Source organism: Diadema setosum, chromosome 8 (genome assembly GCF_964275005.1).
Source record: "Diadema setosum chromosome 8, eeDiaSeto1, whole genome shotgun sequence".
Classification (NCBI taxonomy): domain Eukaryota; kingdom Metazoa; phylum Echinodermata; class Echinoidea; order Diadematoida; family Diadematidae; genus Diadema; species Diadema setosum.
Window position 1 is genome coordinate 23,249,401 of NC_092692.1, and position 24,850 is coordinate 23,274,250.

The following is a 24,850-nucleotide window of genomic DNA, read 5'->3' on the forward strand; positions in this document are numbered from 1 at the left end:
TGGCCGCGTGGATTCGATCAATATACAGTTGCAAAGATAAAAACCCTTACAGCTACAAGCCCGTGAAATTTTCCAGCAGTAAAAGCGATGAAGCGTCCAATACAAAACAAAGGCAAGTAAAGTGTGTGTTTGTTTACATGACAATGTGATTTGTACCTGGACGAAAGCGACATTACCTCAATTAAAATAAAGAAAGAGACACTGCTTCTAACCACATAACTAAACACTAAATCTCCTCGAACCAAGATTGTTGAATGTAAGCTTCTACGTGAAAGATGAATCATGACGATCAGCCATGAACGACACATCTTCAAAGGGGATAATTAGAAGTGGAAGGAGTGCCAAGCATAGTGTCTCAGCAATTCCAAAGCAATGACACCCTTACATTTAGGCATACCATAATTTCTCCTCTGAAATCAATGGTATTAATCATGCACCATTGCTTGCACAGTCCATAAACTTTGCTTTACAAACTTTCAGTGAAACGTGTCATAAAATAATTCTGTAACTCCATTAGCAGTGATTGACTACATAAAGAAATATATATCAACTTGAACGCTTAGCACATATAACCCAGGGGGTTATAGCCTGATATTCTGTTCTTCACCGCCCAGATGACAACAACACTCATCACCTACTGCCACGTATAGAGAAACAGCCATGAGGAAAATAAAAGTTTTGCCTTTTCTTTGGCAGAACGACACACAGCCCCTTCAAAGACACTATAGTTGGCAGGGAGGGGCATGAAAAAAATCATTACTAATACTAAACAGCATATATTATGCATTCCACTCATGTGGCGCGAGATACCTCTGAAGCAACATAAAGCCTGTCTACAACTCCGTTGGTCGAACAATAACCGGGAATGTCAAAGAGATGAGCGAGGCGTCATACACCTTGCCTAGAGTAAATTCATTCAGTTGCCATTCCTGGTCGAGTTGAGTTATGTAAATTATTTTCCGACCTGTCCTGTGACAACGTAACAGGAACAAACGTAGAGAAAAGGAAAGAGAAAACGAATGGTGGCAAGCGGGGCAATGTCTCCATGGGCAATTTACAACATTATGTGTGACAAAAATTATGAAGCAAACCCTACCTCCAAACTGCAATACAAAACAAGGGAAATAGAGTTAGCTCTGTGTTCAGGGGGTTGCGTTTACTTGATGAAATGATACGATAAATGACATCGGAGTGAAGCTGAACTGCAGAGAAAAAAAATAAAAGGAAAAAGTCCTGCAGGACTCGATTAACTTCTCGCCTTCCAGTAGGGCATTATGAACACGCAGCGCGATAAGCGATTATGCCACACGGCTCTCCCGAAGATCGTGTGCGAAATTTAAATTTATATACTATACACAACACAAATCTACTTTGATATTCAATTTTTGGCGACTGATGGCGCTATTCCACTTTCCACAAGTGGCCGCTTGGATTCGATCAATATACAGTTGCAAATATAAATCGGGAATCGTTTCGTCAAGATTCCATTCTCATTTTCAGTGATCGAAAACGAAAATAATGTTAAGTAGCAACTTGAAGTAATATTGAGACACATTCGTGAAGTCCTATTCTTTATACAGTCCCACATAATTCAGATGAAATTGTTTCTGTGAAAATTTCATGCGTGTGTCGGCGTAGGCAAGTGTGTCGGCGTAGGCAAGTAAGTCGATTAGACAGGATATGTAAATGAATATTTACCAACAGGTCTTTATATTGTTTAAAAAAAAACAGAAATCAAACATGGCGATAAGAGGCCCGTTGCAAAAAACTCCAACCGGATTTTTTTCCGGTTGAAATCACAAAATTCCGGTTGGAAGCTCCCAACCAGAGTTTTTATGCAACGGATTTTACATTCTTAGATTAGCAACCTTAAAAAATTCAGGTTGGGCAAATCCCAACCTGAATTTAAAAAAGTTTTATGCAACGGGACGAGTCACCTTCACATTAACATTTGTATTTTCAAGTCGAAGTTTCCAGTCGAAGCGCTTTGGTCTCCAACACAAAACAAAGGGATATTGTGTGTGTGTGCGTATAGGTGCATTTACATGCGAACATGATTTCTACATGGGCGAAGGTGTAGTACTCCATTGAAGAAAAAAAGTAATATTAAGTATTTTGTTTCGTGATCTTGTGGGGTTCGAACCCGCACGTGTGCAACCTCACGTCTCTGAGACGTCGCCTTTAACCCATTGAGGACGGTTTGATTTTGCTACAACACGCATTTCCCATAGACACTTGCCCGAGTATACTCGGGACTCGTCCTCAACGGGTTAACCACTCGGCCATACGTCTCAACGAGAAAAATTTGAGTAACGTAAACTTATGTACTATGTGAAAGATGAATCAGGAATCGTTTCGTCCACATTCCATTCTCATTTTCAGTTTTAAGCTGCAAAATTGTCAACCTGATGAGGAGATTTCAAAGAGTGAAATGCATGATTACTGCAGCTTATTGTCTCAGCTACAACATACTTAAGTTTCAGAGGAAATGAAGCAAAATCAGCTGCGGTAAAGGTGCTTAAACGTTGTCAAGTCAATGCATGGTTTTAAAAAAAATCACCTCCCATAGACATAACACGTAAACTTGTCTGATTTTGCGTCTTTACCTTTAATCACAATTTAAAGTATGATGACGTCATCAAATTTCAAAATCATGACATGGACTTAAAGGGGCAGTCTTTTAACTTTATAATGCATGATCATATGAAAATACTGTGTCAATACTATTAGAAATCGCATATGCTTTTCTTCAACGAGATCTGTGAACTTCAAAAAACTCAGTTGAAATCGCCTAAATCGCTCATTTTTCGGGTAGTCGGGAACGCCCCCAGAAAAAGCAAGGACCGGTCACGTGCCTTGTCAGGTGACACTTTGACGTACGAGGGGGTATTCATAGTGCCGACTGTCTCGCCGTATACCGTACTTCACAGTGCAGTGAGTCTTGTGTATTTGTAGGAAAGTTAGAGAAAATATTTCAAGAAAATGCCGTGGAGGTGTGTCGTCACCGCAGCAAAGGCACAAAAGATGGGTGTAAGTCTGCACAACTTCCCTAGGCTAAAGATGACGCCATTCGAAAGAATTGGGTCTTGAGACTCATTTCATTTGCTGAAGCGAGCCCAGCAGTGCAGTGCAGTGCAGTGCGGTGGGATGCATGCAGTGAATGGTTCTTCTAACGTTATAGTCGTCAGGTTGTACAGCCTCGTATGCAGTGATCGCTTGGAGGAGTGGAGCCAAGTACATGTAAACTAGTAGAGGAGGGGCTGTATACTCGGCTAGGATTTGTGCCCAAAAAGAGGATCCTGCAGCCCATAGCTATCCCTGTCATCAAGCTGGGAACTGGAAGCCAATCCCATCGTCAGAGAGCTGAAAAACAAAGCGGATCAGCAGTTCTGAAGCTGGAGAGAAAGCGGGTATGTTCTGTATAGCGTCTAGACGACTCTATAGAGTCGAGATAGAAACACGAGACCAATGTATACAGAGACTCTAAATCTCTAGATCTATAGAGTCGGGTATGTTCTGTATAGACGACTCTCTAGCTATCGATGAGTATCGTAACTAGATCTATACACAGCCCAGTTGCTGTATAAATCGGGACGGGGTTCGCACGGCGTCTGGTTATGGCCTCGGCCTATTGCTAATATTCTACTAGTATCATATTATTTACTAACAGTTTCACGGTTTAGATAGTTTGATAAGCTTTGTCTGGCGTTCCGAGTGGGACTGCCTTGCTTCCCCAATAAAGCTCTAAAGAGTTGTATGTACGTAGTAACCGAATGGTTGGATGGTATGTTCCAAAACAAATTATTAGATTGAATTGATCTAGGACTGGGCATTATTGTTTGTCTTCACTTGCCCATTTGTCATTAGGCAAGTGAAATCTTCAATATCCTTTTTATGCCTCCGCCACGAAGTGGTGCCGGAGGCATTATGTTTTCGGGTTGTCCGTCCGTCCGTACGTACGTCCGTACGTACGTCCGTACGTCCGTACGTCCGTCCGCTTTCGTTTACGCGATAACTTGAGTAATATTCACTGGAATTTTACCAAACTTGGTCCAAGTATGAAGTATGATGGGGCAACGATTTGATAAGATTTTGGGTGAAATCGGCTAAAGGTCAAAGGTCAAAGGTCAAGGTCAAATCATGAAATTGTATCCGTTTACGCGATAACTCAAGACTGTATGGAGCAAATTTCACCAAACTTTGTTGGAGGATGATGTATGATGGGACAATTACTTGATTAGTTTTTTCAGTGAAATCGGACAGAGGTCAAAGGTCAAAGATCAAGGTCAAATCCTAAAATTTATCTGTTTATGTGATAACTCAAAACTGGATGAAGCAGCTTTCACCAAACTTGGTCCAAGGATGATGTATGATGGGACAATTAGTTGAGTAGATTCTAGTGACATTGACAAGAGGTCATAGGTCAAAAGGTCAAGGTCAAATGCTAAAAATGTTGCTATTTCCCCCATATCTATGCAATGCCCGCAGTTATTTTCTTGAAACTTAGTGTAGACATGTACTACTGCGTAAGGATTCTCCAGAGAGAGTTTCATGTCATAAGGTCAAAGGTCAAAAGGTCAAAGGTTAGGTGAAAATGTTGCAATATCACTTTTCTCGCAAATGGTTCAATGTATCTTCATGGAACATGGTACATATGCATGTACTGACTGGCAGGGATTATCTAGGGAATTTAGGGGTCATGGGTCAATAGTCAGGGGTTCAAAGGTCAAGGTCAACTCCTCAAAATGTTACTAATTTCCCTCATACATGTATACTAGTATATGCAATGATTGCATTATTAGTTTTAAAAGTGTTTAATATATGTACATGTATTACTTGATGGAGATTCTCTTGGAAATTTCCAGCCAGAAGGTCAAAGGTCAAAGGTTAAGGGTCAAAGGTCAGGTTTAAATGAAAAAGAAATATTTTGTACTGTAATTACACTCTTTCTTCATACCTTGAAAATTATACTAAATGCATAAACTTATAATAAGGTCGGTCAGAAGTCAAGTAAAAATTTTCAATTCCCCAAATATGTGTACCTGCACTCTTTAATAGACAATTATAGCAAACCCAGTTCATGGAAAGTGAACATTCAAGATATTTCTGACAAACCTGTTATTTCGATATTTTGCCAGTTATGTGAAACTGTCATCACACATTGTCAAGACATTGTACTATACACCTATTGGGAGAATCATGCATTATGGCGGAGGCATCAGTCGCCGTAGCGACATTTCTAGTTTTTTCTTGCCCCAAAATGTTTCCCATATATTAGTTGGCTAATGTAATGTGATTTCATAGTTTACATGTACAAAAAAAAAGTCACTTTCCAATCAGACAAGGAACTTTCTGCAGTCGTTTATTTTCAGTTGTCGTCATTACAATTTCACTTGCCCTGGTTACAATGTTGAATGTGGGGAAGTACTAATGGCAGTTATTACTTGTGATTAACAGTATTTGTTTCTCCCAAGAGTTCCTACATGCATCTAGTTAACCATGTTCTTACAGGCCTACATAGACATTTTTTTTTAATTCAATCCTCTCTATGCTATTACTAATTACAGGGTTCAGCTGGCAGCATTGCATTACAGTGTACAACACAAATCGAGACCGGAGGCAAGCTCGAGGTGCAACAGGTGATCTGCTCTACCAGATTGTGAAGCCGAAACACAAGGCTGGGTCTTCTAGTGTGAAGGTTCGTAAAGAATGGTGTAGATATTTTATGCAATATTGGAAGAAAATGAATTCACGTTACAAGACCAATTACAATGAAGAGAAAAATATTAGAATGGCACAATTTGTCAACTAGACATTTTATTATTTGTTTGTCTTTGTAGAAGCATGGCTTTCTTGACCACTGAGTACACATAAAATGATCAATTTTAAAAGGTCAAGATATACATTTTCTCTCTTTTTTTTTTAGGGGGGGTGGAGGGGCAGGTCTTATGCCTGTTCCACTAATCAGAAGTCATAGAAGGGAGGCAGTCAGTTTTCCATTCCCGAAGACCAACACTCCACATTCCATGACCAATGGCTACTTTGGCATTCTCAAATCAAGTCTTTGCATTGAGGAGGACAAACCCCAATTTTGATATGAATTTGCAAAGATTTTTTTAATGTCATTATCAAAATGGTGGTTTCTGTTCATGACACCTCAAGGACTTTGTTGCTAATAACCAATGCAAACATCTTAATTCCATCTATTTTGTGTGTCCCTTTGTTTCTTTCTGTTGAATTTTCTACAGCACATGTTGATGATGTCCTTTCTGCTGTTGTGGAGTACGATGACAAAACTCCTGCATCCTGCCAGCCTTCAACACCTCCCCTTGTGAGTGCCATCGTGTGTCATCCAAGGGAGGAAGTTATTGAATATCACAGGAGACAATTTGCACCTGACAAATGATGTGATGGTTTTAGGATTCCTTGCAATTGAGATTGAAGTTCATATTATGTACAATATGATACAAATTTTTTGTGGAATGATTTTTTCATCTGTTCTTCTGTCAGATGTTGGATACAAGCACTCAAAATTTTGTTATGCATAAGCATTCTTATGCGCTCTATTCATGAGTGATCATCTAAAGACAAGATAAGATCACCTTGGTTACTGTCGTGTCCCGTCTGTATAACATGTATGTAGCATTTCATCACAAACAATATGATGCCAACTTGATATAGTGTTTCAAAGACCATTTCTTTGCCAATTGAATATTGTCCTTTTAATAGCAAAATCATAATTCATTTGCAATACAGGAGTCATGTGGATACAAAAGGAAAACTGTATTCTTTTGTTGATGTTTAAAGCATAAATGACCATATTTATGGACAGATGAGCTTGCATTCTTAACACTATTCTGTAGAGATATTTAGTGTTGTATTAAAATGGTAAGTTTAGAAGATTTCTACATGAATGCTGTCCCTTACTATGGTTTTATCATAGCATGTTTGCTGTTATAGATTAGAGCTCATCACTCTTATGATCAAATATTGATATTTTTGACAAGATAATTTAGAATCAGATGTGCATGCATTATAGAACACAACACACTCAAAAGGGATTGAAAAAAAATTGTATATACATGTAGTTTTGAGAAGAAATGCAATAATTTACTCTTGGTATATGATTCACAGATTTATGAAAAAGGAGAACAAGATGTGTTCTAAGCATTAGCATTTTACATAATCTTCATCTGTGTTTAAGCAGACTTAGGCCCAGTTACTCAAGTTCGGAGACCTGGAATGCATCCACAGGGAGAATCCGAATTCATAATACGATGCTAAGTCTAGTTGGGGAATTATTCTGTTGATATCTATTATACATGTAGTTCTCCATCCATAATCATTGAAGTCAAGCATTAAAAGTTAAGCATTGTTTTTTCTTATGAATATGGTGTCAGGGGTCTTATGAAAGAACAATTGCTAGGTCACTCAGACTCAGACATTCATAATTATTCATGCAGATTGGTACTTCTGAAAATGTGCACACAAGCAAACACCCACATGCACATATGCTCACATACATTCACACATTTGTACACATTTTTAAATGTGTGAAAGATTGAATAACATCACTCACCTGTATTGTTTTGTATATGTACACTTGCAATACATATATTATTTCTATCCTAAATTTGAGTTCTGTAGAGATTTCTGTATAGTGAAGAAGAAATCACAAAGCTTTTGATTCAATGTTACATGAGAATGTCTCATAATATTGATATGAAATATACAGTATGTATGTGGAAAAGATAACTCTTCCGGACTGATTTGATGTCAAATGTGGATGTCACTCATGCGTGCTTGACTGACCAGCTGCCATTGATCCAGTGGAATAAATCCCATTTTGTTCCAACATTAGGATATGGAGATAACACACTGGTAGGGTTTTACAATCTCACTCCTGTAAGTACAATACCCCTCCCCTACTTTTCCTCACTCCCTTTTACTAATTTTCTTTGGTCTCCTATCTATACACACATCAACACACACACACACACACACACACACACACACACACACCCTTTGCCATACTACACACATACCCACAAACACCTTCAAACAGGCATCACTTGAACACTCCCACCAACATGCAAATCGCATACATATGTACAATGCCATACAAATCTTACCTGTACATATATCTATGAGGGGAATATTTCTATCCATTCCATGAGGGGGAACATCAGACAAACATAGGGCAAATATATCAATGATATATTCATCCTATGTGTGTCTGATGTTGGTGTGTGTTTGTGCGTGTTTGTATCTGATATGCATGAGTGTACTGAGGGTGTGTGTATATGTGTATGTTTGTGCATTTTCATGTGTCTGTATGAAGCTAATCTTTTTTTTTGTTAATAAGGATGAATTTATACTGCATGTACTGTATTACTACAACCGCTACAACTACATATAGAAAACACAACACACTTTTTTTTTTTCCATTTGCTTACAAAATATAATTGGTGTAATCAGCTGGAAGGAATGTTTGACAAATGAATACTGGTTCATGACAGAATACAGTACTACTATATGAGCCAGCTACATTCCAGTTCAATGAGTTCGTAACTCGACTTGGTCCTGTTCTCTAAATAGAGGCAGTGAAGCTATTGCCGGAAAGGCTACAGCATCTTAATTGTATTAGAACGTTATTTGTTTTTTGTGACCATGATTGACAACATAGCTGTTCAACATGTCAATTCTACACAATCAAAATTACCTTTTTGTATGGTTGTGAATGTGTCATTTTCCAATTGCTAAAACATGCAGTAGATCTACATTACAAAAGAGAGAGGGGAGCATAGTAAGAGTAAGAATTGAGACAAGAGTGCATTTGACATACAGTCGAATCTTGTTATAATGAGGTACATTATGGGACCAGAGATATCACTCCTGTATATCAAGATCTTGTTATAACTACAGTTTGTCATATCACTGCTTATAATATTGAGGTTCCACTGAACATGCATCAATAAATTACAATAAAATACAATGTACTGTAGATCATTTGTACAGAGAGGCTGAAGTCCGACAGCATGTTTCTCAGCTGTGTGCCTTGATGAGTTGGTGTTGGACGCTGCATATCATCAGTATACCCAACATACCGGTAATGGACAAGGTGCCTGACAAAGTATACATGTGACATTTCACAATGTACAAACTTATCTGATGCATTTCTACACTGTGACCACATTCCCGTTAAGCAGATCGAAATGTGACAAGTTGTCACATTCTACACCCAATATCAGTGCTGCATATACAGTCTTATTACAACCTATGCAAAATGAAAGCCTCTCACTATTTCTGATGGATGAGTTTATCAGATTTTTCTAACAGCAGAAGATGGCAGTAGGACTCTCACATTTTGGCCCAGAAATGTCCAGCATCATCTCACCAGTTACCGGTATGCAACATGTCTTGATCGCCTGATATTGAAACAAAAGTGAAACAAAATGGAATGCAAAAGGAGTAAAATTTGATAATCCTATTATATGACATCATGTGTTCATCTAGGAATTTATCTTGAGAATAGGATTTAAATTAGACAATGTAAATGGGACCCATGGGGTATGGTAGTCATTATTTTGGGGACGACTGTATAATGGCAGGATAAAATACATATATAAAAACATGTATTGACTGCCTAAAATTGAAACAAAAATGAAATGAAATGGAATGCAATGGAATGCAAAGGGACTAAAATTTGATAATATATTACATAAGTGTTACTCTAGAAATCGTGAGAACAGGAATAAAATTACACAATGTGAATGGATCTTTCATATGTAGAATCGTATAATGACACCATAAAATTCATTAGGAAATTATCAGGGATATGAAAAAAGCCTAATCTTTATTGCAACATTTGGAAAATAAAATAGGGAATTAAATGTGCCTAACAAACTCACTTGTTATCTGCAGCATTTGTTCAAGCACCTTCTCCATAGGCCTACTGTTGGGTGTCCTGGTAGCTTCCAGTTTCTTTCACCCATTCATCGAGGCCCACAGTTGAGAAACCTGGATGTGCTATAATACAGCGCAGTGGAGCATCGAAATGTCTTTCGTTGTACCGTAATTCTCAATCTTGTCCATTATGTGCTCTGTCTCTTTGCTGCAAACGGATTCCCTGGCAGTGGTCATGTGGGAACACAGCTGCGACAGAGGCACCTGAAAACAAAGAAAAAATGAAAAAAAAAGAAGAAACATAACGAACAACACATTCCTATTTCCTTCTTTGTGTTTATTAGTTGGTGCTTTGAAGTAGTACTGCACTGTCACACAATGAGATTTAGACTATAGGCCTACAAGTCATTAGTCAAATCATTGTTTGAGTTCTAGGCAAGTGTGAACAAAATATCGTTCATGACTAGGCCTGTAGGAACCCCTACTGCCAGGGAGGTTACCACTGATACCAGACTCTTCAAACCACTGCTTAGCCCAGCCACATACGGTAATTGAAATTGCAGTTATGGTATGGCCGGCAAACACTTGTACCTTATTGCAAACAGCAGTTTTTCACTTATCCTTTCATAACTTGTCTCGTGCTCGGCAATTTACATGTGAAACTGTAGTAGGAGGGCCTAGTGGAAACAAACTTGGTTGGAATTTACCAGTCGATTACCTCATGATAGGAAGGTCCTTGGGGCCAGAGAAATGACCTCCTTAGTCCTTATATACCGGGTACATGTGTATACAGGTACAGTACTATGAATTACATCAAAGTTTATACCAGGACTCAAGTAAAATACTGTTAAATGCGGGGGAAAAAAAAATCGGGATCTGAAAAATCAGTTTGTCCTTGTGACATTATGAATGAGATCGAGAGATATGAGAGCTCAAGTATGACATCTGCCTCGCCAGCTCAGTGCATAGCCTTTCAATTCATACCGTCGTTTACCGATGTCCCTCTTCCACTCCAGTTTCACGTTCATGTTGTATTGTAAACAAAATTCTGTTTTGATTTTTCCAACCCCAATCGACCTGCATTCTGTAAAAATTAACGTTAGGCCTAACGTTAGAGTGAACTATCTAGACTCTCAGCGTACTTGATACTAATGATAGTTACCAATTATTATCTTCCAAGTCCCAACCTCGTCGCGGGCTCGTTGCCATCACCCTGTTCCTCGAGCAGCATCCTCACGGGCCACTGCCCCGGGGGCGGGAGGTAAAGAGTCGGGTTCATATACTCCAGAACGGTACGGCTACGGGCGGGATGAACTCAATACAGATTAGATTTAGGGTTGCGTGGGGCTGGAGCTGGAGCTGACGAGGGGCTGCTTTACCTTCGCCTTCATCATCTCGGTGGGGGTAGCAGCCAGAAAGGCGAATCCAGGTCTGAATCCATATTGAGAACACTGTCTTGTTGACCACGTACTGCTACCAGCTTGTTTACCGTGTATAAAGCTAATGCAACGCGATCTCCGCGGAGCTAGCAAGTATGCTGTTATCGTAAAAATTAGAGTGCCATCCAGTCTCCAGTTGAAATTTGTTGTTATCATCCATCCACACACACAGAGTCACAATGTACGGTCAGCAGTAAAGCGGCTGTCTGTACGTCTACTTGTCTTTTTCTCTCGCAGAAAATATCTAGTTTTTTCCAAACGTAAACCGGATCCAAAAAGGCAATTATCATGGGTAAAGTGTTCAAAAAAAAGTCAGTGGCGTCACTGGGCCTCTACTAAAATGTCTAAACAACATATTCAAATCACGTTTGGGACGCAAAGATTGTCAGAACTGGTTAAATCTTGATTTAAAAATAGATAAAGTTTCACTCATTTTACATTGCCAACGCATTAGACGAACTCGGTGGCTTCGCGGGGTCTACCCCCTCATACGTCAAATCGCATAAGCCAATCAGCTGCCAATTTTGGGGGGCGTTCCCAAATCAGTGAACATTTTGAGCGATTTCTTGTTACTGAGCAATTTTTGGTGGATAAAAACGCCAGAATCGTGTTAGTGAGCTCAAATACCTTCTATATAGCCCCAATGTCCGAGTTAAAAGACTCCCCCTTTAAAAGGCAAATGTTCAAAGTACAACATATCTGAATTTGGGATAATATTGAGCTTAAACAACAGAGATATGAGCAAATGAATGTCAGAAACAGTACCTCAAAAAATTGATTCCACTTTTTTGATTTCAGATGATGATATGATGACGTCATAATGTATATATGGAAATATTGATACTTGAAACGTTATTTACAATTCATATGCTTTTGTAATATGCAATAAAAACATAGGGTCACCGGACGATTTAAAGAGCTATGGCAAAATAAACAAAGATATGTTTTTCGCTATATTTCCACATAGGCGCGCAAACGAAATTTCAACTTTGACGCCAGCGCATTCCTTTGTTATAGGTCAAAATTGATCGGAAATCAATGGATATTGTTACTTAATGTATCAGGAATCAGAATCTGTCAAAAAATATGCATTTTCATGTTGCTTGCGCGCGAAAATGCGCGGACGGACGCGTATGTGCGGAATGCTTAAAATTGTCTGAAACTTCGAGATTTCCCATTAGAAAGTTGTTTTGAGCCTTTTAAAAGTTTGACGCGCGCGTACGTGCGTGTAATGATGTCCTAGGTAATTAGCATTAAAAAGTAAGATAGAGCGTGACCTGAACTTCATGTCCACTGAAAATGATACAGAAATGACCTTCAGTTTTGAAGTTATTATCGATCATGTAACATGGTCCGAAAATCTAAAAATGGCGCCTAGATGACGTCATAGATATGTTACTGTCATGAAAAACTTATTGTGGCTAGATATTGTCATGAGACATGTTGACTGAAAATTTCATGTTATTCCGTAATGTCATTCTTGAGATATTGACGACACAAAATGTGGCAGAAAGAAAGAAGAATTTAAAAAAAGAGAAATTTTGACAATCACAATAAAAAAGACTGCCATAGAAATAACATGTAAACTGGCCAAATTTGTCAATGGTATTCAACTTCAGTCGCTTTTTTTTCATAGTGATGACATCACCATAATATACACATACTATATTGCTAATTTAGAAGTGAATTTAATAAGCTAAAACATACTAAAGTCTTGGTACAAATTGGTCAAGGATTGGCAAAATACTCTTGAATGATTTTGAGATCTGATGATGTCTTAACCCTATAAAGCCCAAGCTATTTTGAACCCTTCCAGGCCCAAAGGGGGGGGGGGGGGGCACATTGTGCCCCCCATATCACTTCTTTATTATATGATGTATGACCATTTTATCATGGCTTCAGATCCGGCCACTCTTCTGAAACTCAACTCCTCACCATAGCGCATGATCTCCTGCGCCCATGACAAAAAGACTCAGATGGATGTCATCATACTAGATTTTGAGAAAGCCTTTGATACCGTACCTCATTCTCTCCTCCTTCACAAACTCCACCTTTATGGTATCCATCAGTGGCTCTCATCGTTTCTCACCAAAAGACAGATGGAGGTAGTAGTGGAGGGGGAACTCTCCAGCTCAGCAGCTGGAGAGTTTCTGACGACTGTGTCCTGTACAGGCCAATTAGATCTCAACACGACCATGTCGAACTACAACATGGCCTGACTCCACATTTGGGCATACGATGTACATAGGGGATAAGATTTAACACTGTAAAGTGCCAAGTGATGAGTATTGACCAGAAATTGTCACATTTCTACAACATTGACGGTCACATCCTAAAGCAAACACCTCAAGAGAAATACCTAGGAGTCAGTACACTCACACTGTGTGATGATCTGAAATGGACCACACACATAAACAGTACCACCATGAAAGCAAATGCAGTCTTAAGATTACTTTGTCGCAACCTCCAATTCTGTCCAGAGCAATGTAAACTAACAGCATACATTGCCTTAACACACTCGGTTTGGGAGTATGGAACATGTGTGTGGGACCCACACCTTCAAAAGGATATCAACAACCTTGAACAAGTACAATGTAGGGCTCTCCGGTTCATCACAGGAGACTACACATTTAGGAACCCTTGCTACATCACCAGCATGAGGCAGAGGCTAAACCTACCCACCCTAGCATCAAGAAGGCAGGTACTCAAATTATCATCCTTCTTCAAAGCGGTCGAGAGGTTGGTCCTGGGTCTACTTATTGATAATTTTCTGATCAGAACAAGACCTAAAAGAAATATCAAAATTAAACAGTTCAAAGATTACAAAACCCAAAATATTTTAGAAAGACAAGTGATAAACCATGATAAAGGGTTTAAAGTTCATCATTGTAACACAGAGCAATGTAAACATTCATTTTTTGTGAGCACCCCCTGGCTTGGAATCGCCTCACAGCAACAGTAATCAACAGCCTATCTCCAGAAGTCTTCAGAAGTACCTAGACTACTTAGTTTCGCGCCCTCTCTCCCCATTGCATTATACCACCCAGTCCAGCAGCATACAGATCCATATCCAGATGTCAGAAGCAGTTTGTGGCCAAGAGATCTTCATCAGGCCGCTGTCGGCTTACTCTTCCATCATGGCAGACAAGGCATGGTGTCCTGTTCACACCTTGAAATGGTACAGGTGTACCTGGATAGAACTAAGGCGCACAGACACCATGAATAGCTATTCCTTACTTGCAAGGATCTGTTCTCGCCAGCCTCTTATGGATACCATTTCGAGGTGGCTGGTACTGATATTCAAGCTGCAGGCTTGGACACGCCATCTGACAATCCTCGGCCCCAGGCTCACGACAGTTGCAGCATGGCGTGTGCGGGATATTGGCACATATGGAAAGCAGATGGATGGTTTTTACCTCATAGATAAGAGAATCAGTCCTGATTCTGCTGGGTTTTGGGGGGCTCTTTTTTTTGTGTTTGTCAGACAAAGAATTGCCATCATAACCACAATTTTACCAAAACCTTGTGGAGCGAACTACACATAGTATTTAAGCAGTTTATTTCCAATTTGGTAATGTGTAATGATCTATAGGTGTAGTTACGCAAGACACTTATTGTGTTTGTATCTGACAAGGCATTGCCATGGTAACTGCCTATGTGACTGGCGACAATGGTTTCAGACAAAAGTCGTGAATTTTGAAAATTCATTTTTTCATTGAATCACATTGCCCATTCCCTATTAAGCTTTGCATTGATATAAAACACTTGTATTCTGCGGCACCGTAAGTGGGCATAACTCAGCGAAATATAAGGCCAAGTAAAAAAAGAAAGTAGTTTCTCGTCCGGGTTTTTTGAGCGAGGCGATGAGGGAGGTCCTTACTATTTGATATCTTACTATTTTTTCGAGGATTTCCGAATGAAAGTAATGTGTCTATATGTGTGATATAAACCACTGATCATTTGAGTGATGCACAATTTAATACCAAATCTGCGTTTATTGCTGTTTATGCATTACAAGTATACCAATTTTACACTGTGACTGTATTTATTCAGTCATATCAAGGGTATGGAAAAAAACAGGTTTTTTAACATAAAATATACACATTTGTGCATCACTTGTTGAACCTATGAATCCAACCATTATCTCTGGAAATGCATAGCATTATTTTTGCCTTTCAGCACAACACAAACTTACTGAGTTAGATCTTTTCTCATATGAAAACTTATTCGCTCAAGGATTTAAAATGCCGCAGACAGTACTGCCAATTGTCAACCCTGTGAAACAACCACCTGATTTCCTTTTTACTGAAAGACAAAATACGAACCAGTTGAATACTATATTCACTATTTAAAGCCGTTCGCTGTGCACACGTGCGCTTGGTTCTCTCCATCACTCCACGATTTTTTTTTTTCCAGCTCCAGAACGCATGCTACTAGTATGCTGGCTGGCTGGTCTCCTCTAGTACAGCATGGACCTAGCACTAGGTCCATGACTACAGGGAAACCCCGTTATAACGAGTTCGGTTATAACAAGGAACCGCTTATAACGAGGTGATCGCGTCGGTCCCATTTTCCTTTGCGTGTAATGGCAGAACGAATCGGTTATAACGAGATTCCGGTTAGAACGAGGACAATTTCGGTACATCATGATAGAGAAAAACATAAGCAATTTGATCGGATGTAACGAGGTTCCATTTCTTGACCAAATTGCCGCTTTCAAACACGCGACAAATGAAACATTGGAAACCGAAATCTCGCTATCCACGTCTTTTCCCGTTTTGCAGAGAACCGTTCCTTCCATGTTTTCTTTTTAATCATGCGATAAGACACAGGAACATCTTCCGATGTTCCTACTAATTAAACATAATCATTCAGTTTTCTTTTTCGCGAGAAATGCGTGCGTGATATGAGGTCTGACCACAGTGCAACGAGAAAAAAAATAGATAACGCATTCAAAAACTTTTCATGTAGCGACAAAAAAATTTGACCAAAAATGGACAATTGGAATGCGTGTGCAACTCATCATTATATCCTTTCCAATTTTCGTTCCGACTTCCAGTTCTTTTGCTGGTTTTGAGCAAATATGAGTTTGGATGATTAAAGCCCAAATAAATAAAATCATCGCCCCGATCCCGCCGGGTGACAGCATAGCGTTAAAATAGTTGAGTAACGCATGTTAACCTATACTTAACCGGTGTTCAGAAAAAGAAGCAAACGCATTTATTAGTTTGAACAGATCTAGATTTGTTCATTATCATTTAACAAAATAATTTGAATATGAGTGTGTAGATCAAAGCAGAAATAATTAGTGAAATCATCGCGATCCTGCCAGGTGACAGTAGAGTAAAAATAGTTGAATAACGCATGTTAATCTACTTAATCGGTGCTTGGAAAAAGAAACAAACGCATTGATTAGTTTGAATGGATCTGGATGTGTTCATTATCATTTAACGAATGATAATTTAAATGTGAGTGTGTATGATTAAAGCCGAAATAATGAATGAAATCATCGCGATCTCGTTGGGTGACAGTAGCGTATTGTTGAATAACGCATGTTAACCTACTTAATCGGTGCTCGGAAATAGAAACAAACGCATTCAACAGTTCAAGAACGGATGTACAAAACGCGAAGAGATTTTCAGAAGAAAATAAAGAACGCATTTTTAATCCCTTCGAGCGCAACGATCATACATTGTATAAAATTACAGCCAAATGATTCATGAAATTGTCGAATTCCCGCTGGGCACCAACAGCGTAAAATACCTCGCAAGTTAGCGGTAAACAACGCACGTATGTTACTCTGAAATCATCGCGATCTCGCCAGGTGACAGTAGCGTAAAAAAAAGTTGAATGGCGCATGTTAATCTAAATCAGAAAAAGAAACAAACGCATTTATTAGTTTGAATAGATCTGGTACAGATTTGTGTAAACAGGATGACAACCTCCCACATTCAATCCTGTCACATATTTTCAAGAACGGTCGTACAAAACGCGAAGAGATTTTCGGAAGAAAATAAAGAAGGCATTTTTAATCCATTTGGGCGCAACGATCATGCAATTGTACATGTGTATCTTACAAGATTACAGCCGAAATGATTCATGAAATCATCGAATTCCCGCTGGGGACCAACAGCGTAAAAATACCCAGCAAGTTGCGGTAAACAAGGCCTGTATGTTACTCTACAGTATATATTTGCCCCCATTTTGCGTTGGTTAATTAGAAATAAGACATCACGATTTTTTTTTTTTCGGCAGCCGAAAAAATAGTAAATATCAAACAAGTCGATGTGGCAACTGAAAATAGATGCGGGCGGGGAGCGGGCTGGGACGAGAATTATGAATTTCTTGGTATTTTCAGCGCCATTTTGAAAATAGTAAATAGTAAAAAAATCGATGCGGCGGCCAAAATCGATGCGCGCGAGGACGAGAAACTGGTTTCTTTTTTTACTTGGCCTAATGCACTTTTTAAATTGTTAGCCTGACAAAATTGCAAGAAAATGGGCCTTGAAGATTCACCTCTTGCTCAAAGACATCGTCCGAATGGCGATGCAAGGTAAAAATCACCCATCCATATGATGGTGTCAATCGAGATTAAGCTCCGCCTCTAGCAACCACAGCGCCTTCCGATTGGCTCACTGAGAGAGTCAAATTTCACGGGCACTTTCCTTGGAACTCAAGTTATGTTCAGACGGGAGCCCTTAACCTCGAAGTTAGGAAACTTCGAGGTTAGAGCTTGTAGTTAGGGACCGTGAAGACGCACTCGTAGTCAGCAAACCTCGAGGTTTGCTCGATGTTTCGAGCCACGAGAAATCTTATGGTTAGCGCTCTAACCACGAGTTAAGAGTGACCTCGCCGTAAACTCCATCCCCCACAATTTCCCTCTACTTCCGGGTCAACCTCCCAAACGTACACCACAAATATACTACACGTGAAAAACCTATGATGCACGACACAACAACATCATCTTTTCTTCCCATGCGCTTCATCTCTGAAACTGAACACGTCAAACTCGCTACTGTATTCTATATTCTTCTCCGACGCTAAAAAAATGTTTCCGACGAATGTCTTCATAAAGGCATAAAGTCATCAGTGCAGTGCTATCTCTGCATACCATGACAGAGAAAAAGAGTACCTGTAAGCGAGTCCGACAGGGTTGGACTAAAGAATAAATAGACGCCTTGTTAACAGTGTGGGCTGAAACTTCCGGTTTTGTGGTTTGAACAGCGAGTGGGACCCACTCGTAGTTATGGGGGGCAGAAGCTTAACCTCGAGGTTTCGTAACCTCGAGGTTAAGATTCGTCGTGTGGACACAAGTCGTAGTTAGGGGGCAAGAGCTAAACCTCGAGGTTTCCTAACCTTGAGGTTAGGGCCTGCCGTCTGAACGTAACTTCAGTGTATGGAGCCGAAAAGCAATGCATTTCGCTCGGGTTTGTTTACCAGTTCGTCTTTCAAGATGGCGGATAAGAATAATTGCCAGCCTGCTGGTGTACTTGTGTATGGTGCACGCATTACTAGTACCCATTACCACACACCATGCCCTTGTGTACACATTACGTAGGAGTGGGTGTCACATTCCTTTCCACATCTTTACAAATTGCATTTTCATTGTGGTAGTTTTTTTTTCTTTTTCATCATTTGGGGACCCTTTCCTTGGCAGAAAAATTGCTAAAGTTGGCAAAGGATTACGTCTCCTGTTTGTTTTTTTTTGTTTTTTTTTTTTCAAGCCGTGCATGTGTGGAATTATGCAGTGGTGTTTATCATATTAAAAAACAAACAAACACGACTACCTAGTTTTGTACAATCTTGACGTTTAGTATTTGAATATTGGTCATTTATGACTTCTTCCCTCTCTTCTGTACTTTAGTCAATCTACTGTCGTATTTGTTACAAGCACACAGTTTCGAGAATATTGAAAGTTTTCTTTGTACAAGATAATGTAATTTTGCTGCATTTGACAGTTGAGTCTCCGATCGCATGTTGCACGATTTGTGTGGCGATTTGTGACTCTGATGTGTTCAAACCATGTTCCCTGTGTATCTGTTTTGATGTTGGACGTTAGCGCTGCTATTCACTTCACTTTTGTTTCACTTCCGTTGTCGATTGCTGTAGAAAAGCCTGAATAGAAAGCCAAACGAAGAGCATACAACTATACAGTGCGAGCGAACAATGGAGCATGCACATGTGGACAAAATAGTCCCAAAATGTTGCGAGGATGTGTCTCCGAAAGTTGAATTTCCCTGGTGTATACGCCAAATATTTCGTGAGGTTTTTATTTTCGCGAATTTTCGCGAAATTAAAAACACGCGAAAGTATTGACTTTATGAATGCTGATATGAATGTAACATACACATATACAGCTCTCTGTTCAGTACAGGACTCCACGATTGCAAATTTAACCACTCGCAAAATTGTTGGGAAGTCCGGATTCGTGAAAATTTAAGACTCGCGAAATATATGGCATATACAGTATGTAAATGTGTGCAATGGACTAGCCAATCACACACGAGACGCTGCGCCATAGCAGCACTGGGCATACTGGTGCGGCGTTCGAAAGAAGATCGAAACTGACAAGTGCAATCCAATATAGGGTGTTTAACATTCCATTTTCGATAAGAAAACTTAGTCTTTAAGAAAAACTTAGTCTTTATGCCGTAAAATTTAGTGTAGATGTAGAGAATATATTAAAGATTCTATTTCTGGAAAAAAAAAATACAAAAATAATGGTCAAAATCTTTGTACCCCGCCAAGGAGGGAATTTGCTCTTGTGACTTTTGCCTGAAAACATTGTCGGGGGGTCACATATTTCCTGGAAAATCTTGTGGAGTGAATTTTACAATTTTGAAGCAATTTAAATCAAATTTGATGAACATTTTGGCATTGAAGTGTAGATGTGGAAGACCTGATTTTTGTGTTTGCCAGAAAAAACATTGCCATGCAGTCGCAGCGGACGACTATGATTAACTCCCCCAAATCCCACGAAACATTTTGAATTTTCAACCGTCATCGTGGTAGTCCGAATCAGGCGTTCTCATTTTCACCAAAATTTCACCTTCTCATATCTCGGCTATACACTGACCAAAATCGCTCAAACTTTCAGTATTAGTGTAAAATGATGATATCTATTCACATACAAAAAATCACAAGAAATGATCAAGTATTTTTTAAGTTATTCAACATTTCATGTTTTGCTGTCTCGGAAAACTACCCTCCGATTATTTCCAGACGCATCACTAAATATTCATGAAACTTAGCATACATATTCATTAGACATGTGCGAACGTTAGCAGAGTGCTGTTTCCTGTGCCGAAGACTTATTTTTGAAGTTACAAGTGAAAATAAATGTGTTTTGTCAGAAATCATAAATTCTGCGGGAGCAGCAAACGAGAATTGTACGAAAAACTGATTTGTGCTTGCGCAATTAATGGACCTTCCCCACGCTGCACCGATCCAGCGAGCTGACTGGTCGATGTGTACTGTTACTGTGCGATGCAAGTGTGAGTGGCTGCTGCGGATCAGGATGCCTAGTACCCGTACAGTGTACATGAGAGTGGGCCGCGGGATGTCGATAAGTAGCAGAATACTGCTGAGGACTTCGCCACCTCATAAACAAGCACTTACTTCATCAGAACTGGCCTAAAGAAAGAAGCAAAAATGTGAATATCTACCAGTTATGATACCACTTGTAAATTCATGACATTGGATCATTCGGACTTTACACAGATTTTACTGCACTAACAATACAATTGCGAGTTCCCGGTACAAGTTACGATCAGAGTACAGGTGATATTCTGATGTGAGCGTCACAAAGATGTGGGTACGTGGGACTGTACCCTGTCTTCCCGTGTGGGAAAGACTATGAAATTTCGTGCTCGGAACGAAGGTAGAAAGTGCACCTCTTCCGATTATTTCCAGACTTATCCGCACGCATGACTCTTCGAATGTGATATTTTAGAGTTTCGTACAGAAATACATACTTTGTAACATACTTGTAAGTTTTTTGTTGTTCACGAAGACAAAATGTGAAATTTTAGCAACGATTTCTGACAATTATTTTCTGTTTTGAGAGTGAAGTTCTGCTCCATTTTGGAATATTTTATTAGTCGTTATTTAAACAAGGTAACATAATGGCAGGTTAAAATGAGGTTTTTTACTTTTCATAAGCGTTTGGATTATCAAAAAATATGAATTAATAGTAAAGATACAGCAGTTTTGCTGAGACACTTTCCTGGCAGTTTTCGTGCGAAATATGTTCATTCGAGAGGAAAGCGAGGTCACATCAAAATGAAAACAGGAAGTTAATTGCACCCATCCACTGCAACTGCATGATAACCACAATTTTACCAAAACATTGTGGAACAAACTACTTCCACAGTATTTAAGCAGTTATATCAAATTTGGTATGCACATAATGATGTAAGGTGTAGTCATGCAAGACACTCTTTGTGTTTGTACCTAGCCGGGCATTGTCATGGTAACTGTGTGTTTACTTGCAAATCTTGTGAAGTGAGTTTTTCCACAATTGTGAAGCAATTGAAATCAAATTTTGTGGGCATTATGGCATTGAGGTATAGATGTGGTACATGCACAGTGGTAACTGTTGTAACTAGGTGCATGTAGGAGCCAGCAATATGTACACTTTGTATAGCTCTATTTAACATCTAGTGCATCAAGTGATGTATCATTACAGTGCAGTGCATGAACCCGCCAAAAGAATAATCAAATGGTGTCCTTTTTGTGGATACATTGTTTAAATAGCTCTATGCAACATCTAGTGCATTGAGTGATGTATCATTACAATGCATGAACACACCTGAAAAATAAGCACACATCCTTTTTGTGGAGTTAGAAAGAATTTTATGAGGAAATAGAAAAATTGTGAAATATATCTATGAGTGATGTATCTCCAATCAAAAAAAAAAAAAAAGAAGAAGTCCTTTCCTGGTGGTATTCTTTACTATTTACCCAACTGAGTTGAAGGTAGGGGCACTGCTGATATGATATTCAAATGAAACAAAATTGTACAAAAATGGAATGTGTTTGCATTTTTTTCTCTATGTTGATCAATAGAATCTTACTGTGCGATCCACCTTGTAATGGTGAAAAGAGTGTGTTTTGCATAGATGTATAATTCAGGTTTTTGATTTCACTTGTACTCAATTTGTCTATCAAGCTGATATCATACTTCTGTTTATCTTGTTTTGTCTTATTCAGGCAATTGAAAGAAATGCCTTTCTGGAGAATGAACTTGATGAGAAGGAGTCATTAATTGTCACAGTTCAGAGGTTAAAAGATGAAGCAAGAGGTAAGTGGGCGTAAAGATGGTTTTGCAAGAACTGTTTGCAAAGTTGCCAACCGTTCTGTTTTTGTCACAGCAGTACATCTTTAAATGTTTCATCAACATGTTTTTATGCCTCTGCCACGAAGTGTCATCGGAGGCATTTGGGAGGTTTTGGGGATGTTTTTGGGAGAGTTTGTGTGGTTTCCAGAGGTTTTTGCATTGTCTGTCCATTTGTCCTTTCATCCTTTGTTCATCTGTCCGTCTGTCCATCTGTCAGTCTTTGAGCATTTGGCTTGAAATTTGGCACATGTGACTACTATATATAGTATATAGATGTGCAAACTGATTCGTTAGTGTTGAAAATTATTTGCTTCAGAATGGTCTCATATTCAAGTAATGTGCAGTTCAATATTTCCAGGTTAGCATGCCTGTACAGTGACGGGGCGATCGTTAACGGCCTGTTAACGATCGCCCCAACACTGATCTCAACTAATCAGTTACTAGCCATCCTTTTTAAGATTAAAATTTGGCACACGTGACCACTTTGGTACGTAGATGTGCAAACATAATCTGTCGTTATTGTTTTTAATGTGTTGCCATGGTAACAGCATATTTTGAATGAAAATCGTACAAAAATATTGTGAATTCAGTTAACTCCCTCAGTCTTTGAGCATTTAGCTTGAAATTTGGCACTTGTGACCACGATAGCATATAGATGTGCAAACTTAATCTTTTGTCAGTTGTGAACAAAGTGTTGTGATGGTAACAGCATTTTTTCACTAAAAAGCTCACAAAAATATAGTGGATTCAGCTAACTACCTCAGTCTTTGAGCATTTGGCTTGAAATTTGGCACATGTGACCACTATATATTAATAGTATATAGATGTGCAAACTTAATCTTTCGTCAGTGTTGAACAATGTGTTGCCTTGGTAACAGCATCTTTTCACTAAAAAGCATACATTTCTTATGTATCCCAATCTGTAAGATTTCATTTGCGTAACCTGGGCTCAATTCGGAGATATTTAACTAGATCAGCAGCAGAAAAACTGATGCATGCTCTTATTTCGTCTCGTCTAGATTTCTGCAATTCTCTGTTTTGCAGCCTTCCACAAAAAGAACTCGGTAAACTGCAACGTCTTCAGAATTGTGCCGCTAGATTACTTACTTTCAAGAAGAAAACTGTGCATACTACCCCAATACTTCGGTCCCTACACTGGCTTCCTGTAGAAAAATGTAGTAACTTCAAGATTCTTCTTCTTGTTTACCGTACATTGCACAAATTTGCCCCTGTCTACTTTCAAAATACTCTTCATCTTCACCAACCACCACGTAATCTCCGTTCATCAAACTCGCGAAAATTACAGGTACCTCAAATCAAGCATAATTGGGGGGATCGGGCTTTTTCATATATGGGCCCAAAACTATGGAATGGCCTACCAAAATCTCTTAGAGAAGCATCTTCCATTGATGGTTTCAAAAAGAATCTCAAGACATATATTTTCAATTTAAATTGACAATATTGTAAACCTGTATGTATAGTATGTGTGCATATATAGGTCTATTGTTTGTTGGTTTATTGTCTTATTATTTTTTGTGATACTGTTGTAACGTGACACAATATGTACTCTGTTCTATAGCGCCTTGAGTATCTTTTTTAGGTAGAAATGTGCGCTTTATAAGAGTCTCACTATTATTATCATTATTAAAAATAATGGGGATTCAGGTAACTCCCTTAGTCTTTGAGCATTAAGATTGAAATTTGGCACATGTGACCACTATGGTACGTAGATGTGCATACTTCATCTTTTGTCATTGTTGATCAATGTGTTGGCATGGTAACATGTTTCTAATGAAAATCATACAAAAATATTGTGGATACAGCTAACTCCTCCAGTCTTTGAGCATTTGACTTGAAATTTGGCACACCTGACCACAATGGTACGTAGATGTACAAACTTAATCTTTTGTTATTGTTAATCAATGCATTTCCATGGTAACGGCATATTTTAAATGAAAATCTTACACAAATATTGTGAATTCAACTAAGCCCCTCAGCCTTTGAGCATTTTGCTTTAAATTTGGCACATGTGACGGCTATGATATATAAAATTTGTGCAAACTTCATTTTTTCTTAATGTCCAATATTGCATTGCCATGGTAACACAATTTTTAATGAAAATCATGGAAATCATCAGTTTATTTATCTTGCTCACTCAGTTTTTGAG

The 24,850-nt window shown here is 38.9% G+C and overlaps 1 protein-coding gene and 1 long non-coding RNA gene across 2 annotated transcripts in view; one reads left to right on the forward strand and one right to left on the reverse strand.

Moving 5' to 3' along the window:
- Positions 1 to 24,850, forward strand: part of LOC140232380 (nuclear distribution protein nudE-like 1-A) — a 225,960-nt gene that overhangs the window by 128,566 nt on the left and 72,544 nt on the right. The window contains exon 5 of the mRNA XM_072312507.1: positions 22,557 to 22,647. Within this exon, the coding sequence (XP_072168608.1) occupies positions 22,557 to 22,647 (91 nt within the window). The remainder of the gene's footprint in view (positions 1 to 22,556; positions 22,648 to 24,850) is intronic.
- LOC140231423 (uncharacterized) lies at positions 9,299 to 11,166 on the reverse strand. Its single transcript, XR_011901439.1, has 3 exons — positions 11,069 to 11,166; positions 9,912 to 10,170; positions 9,299 to 9,428 (listed from the first exon to the last, which is right to left on the reverse strand). It is a non-coding gene; the product is annotated as an uncharacterized lncRNA (long non-coding RNA).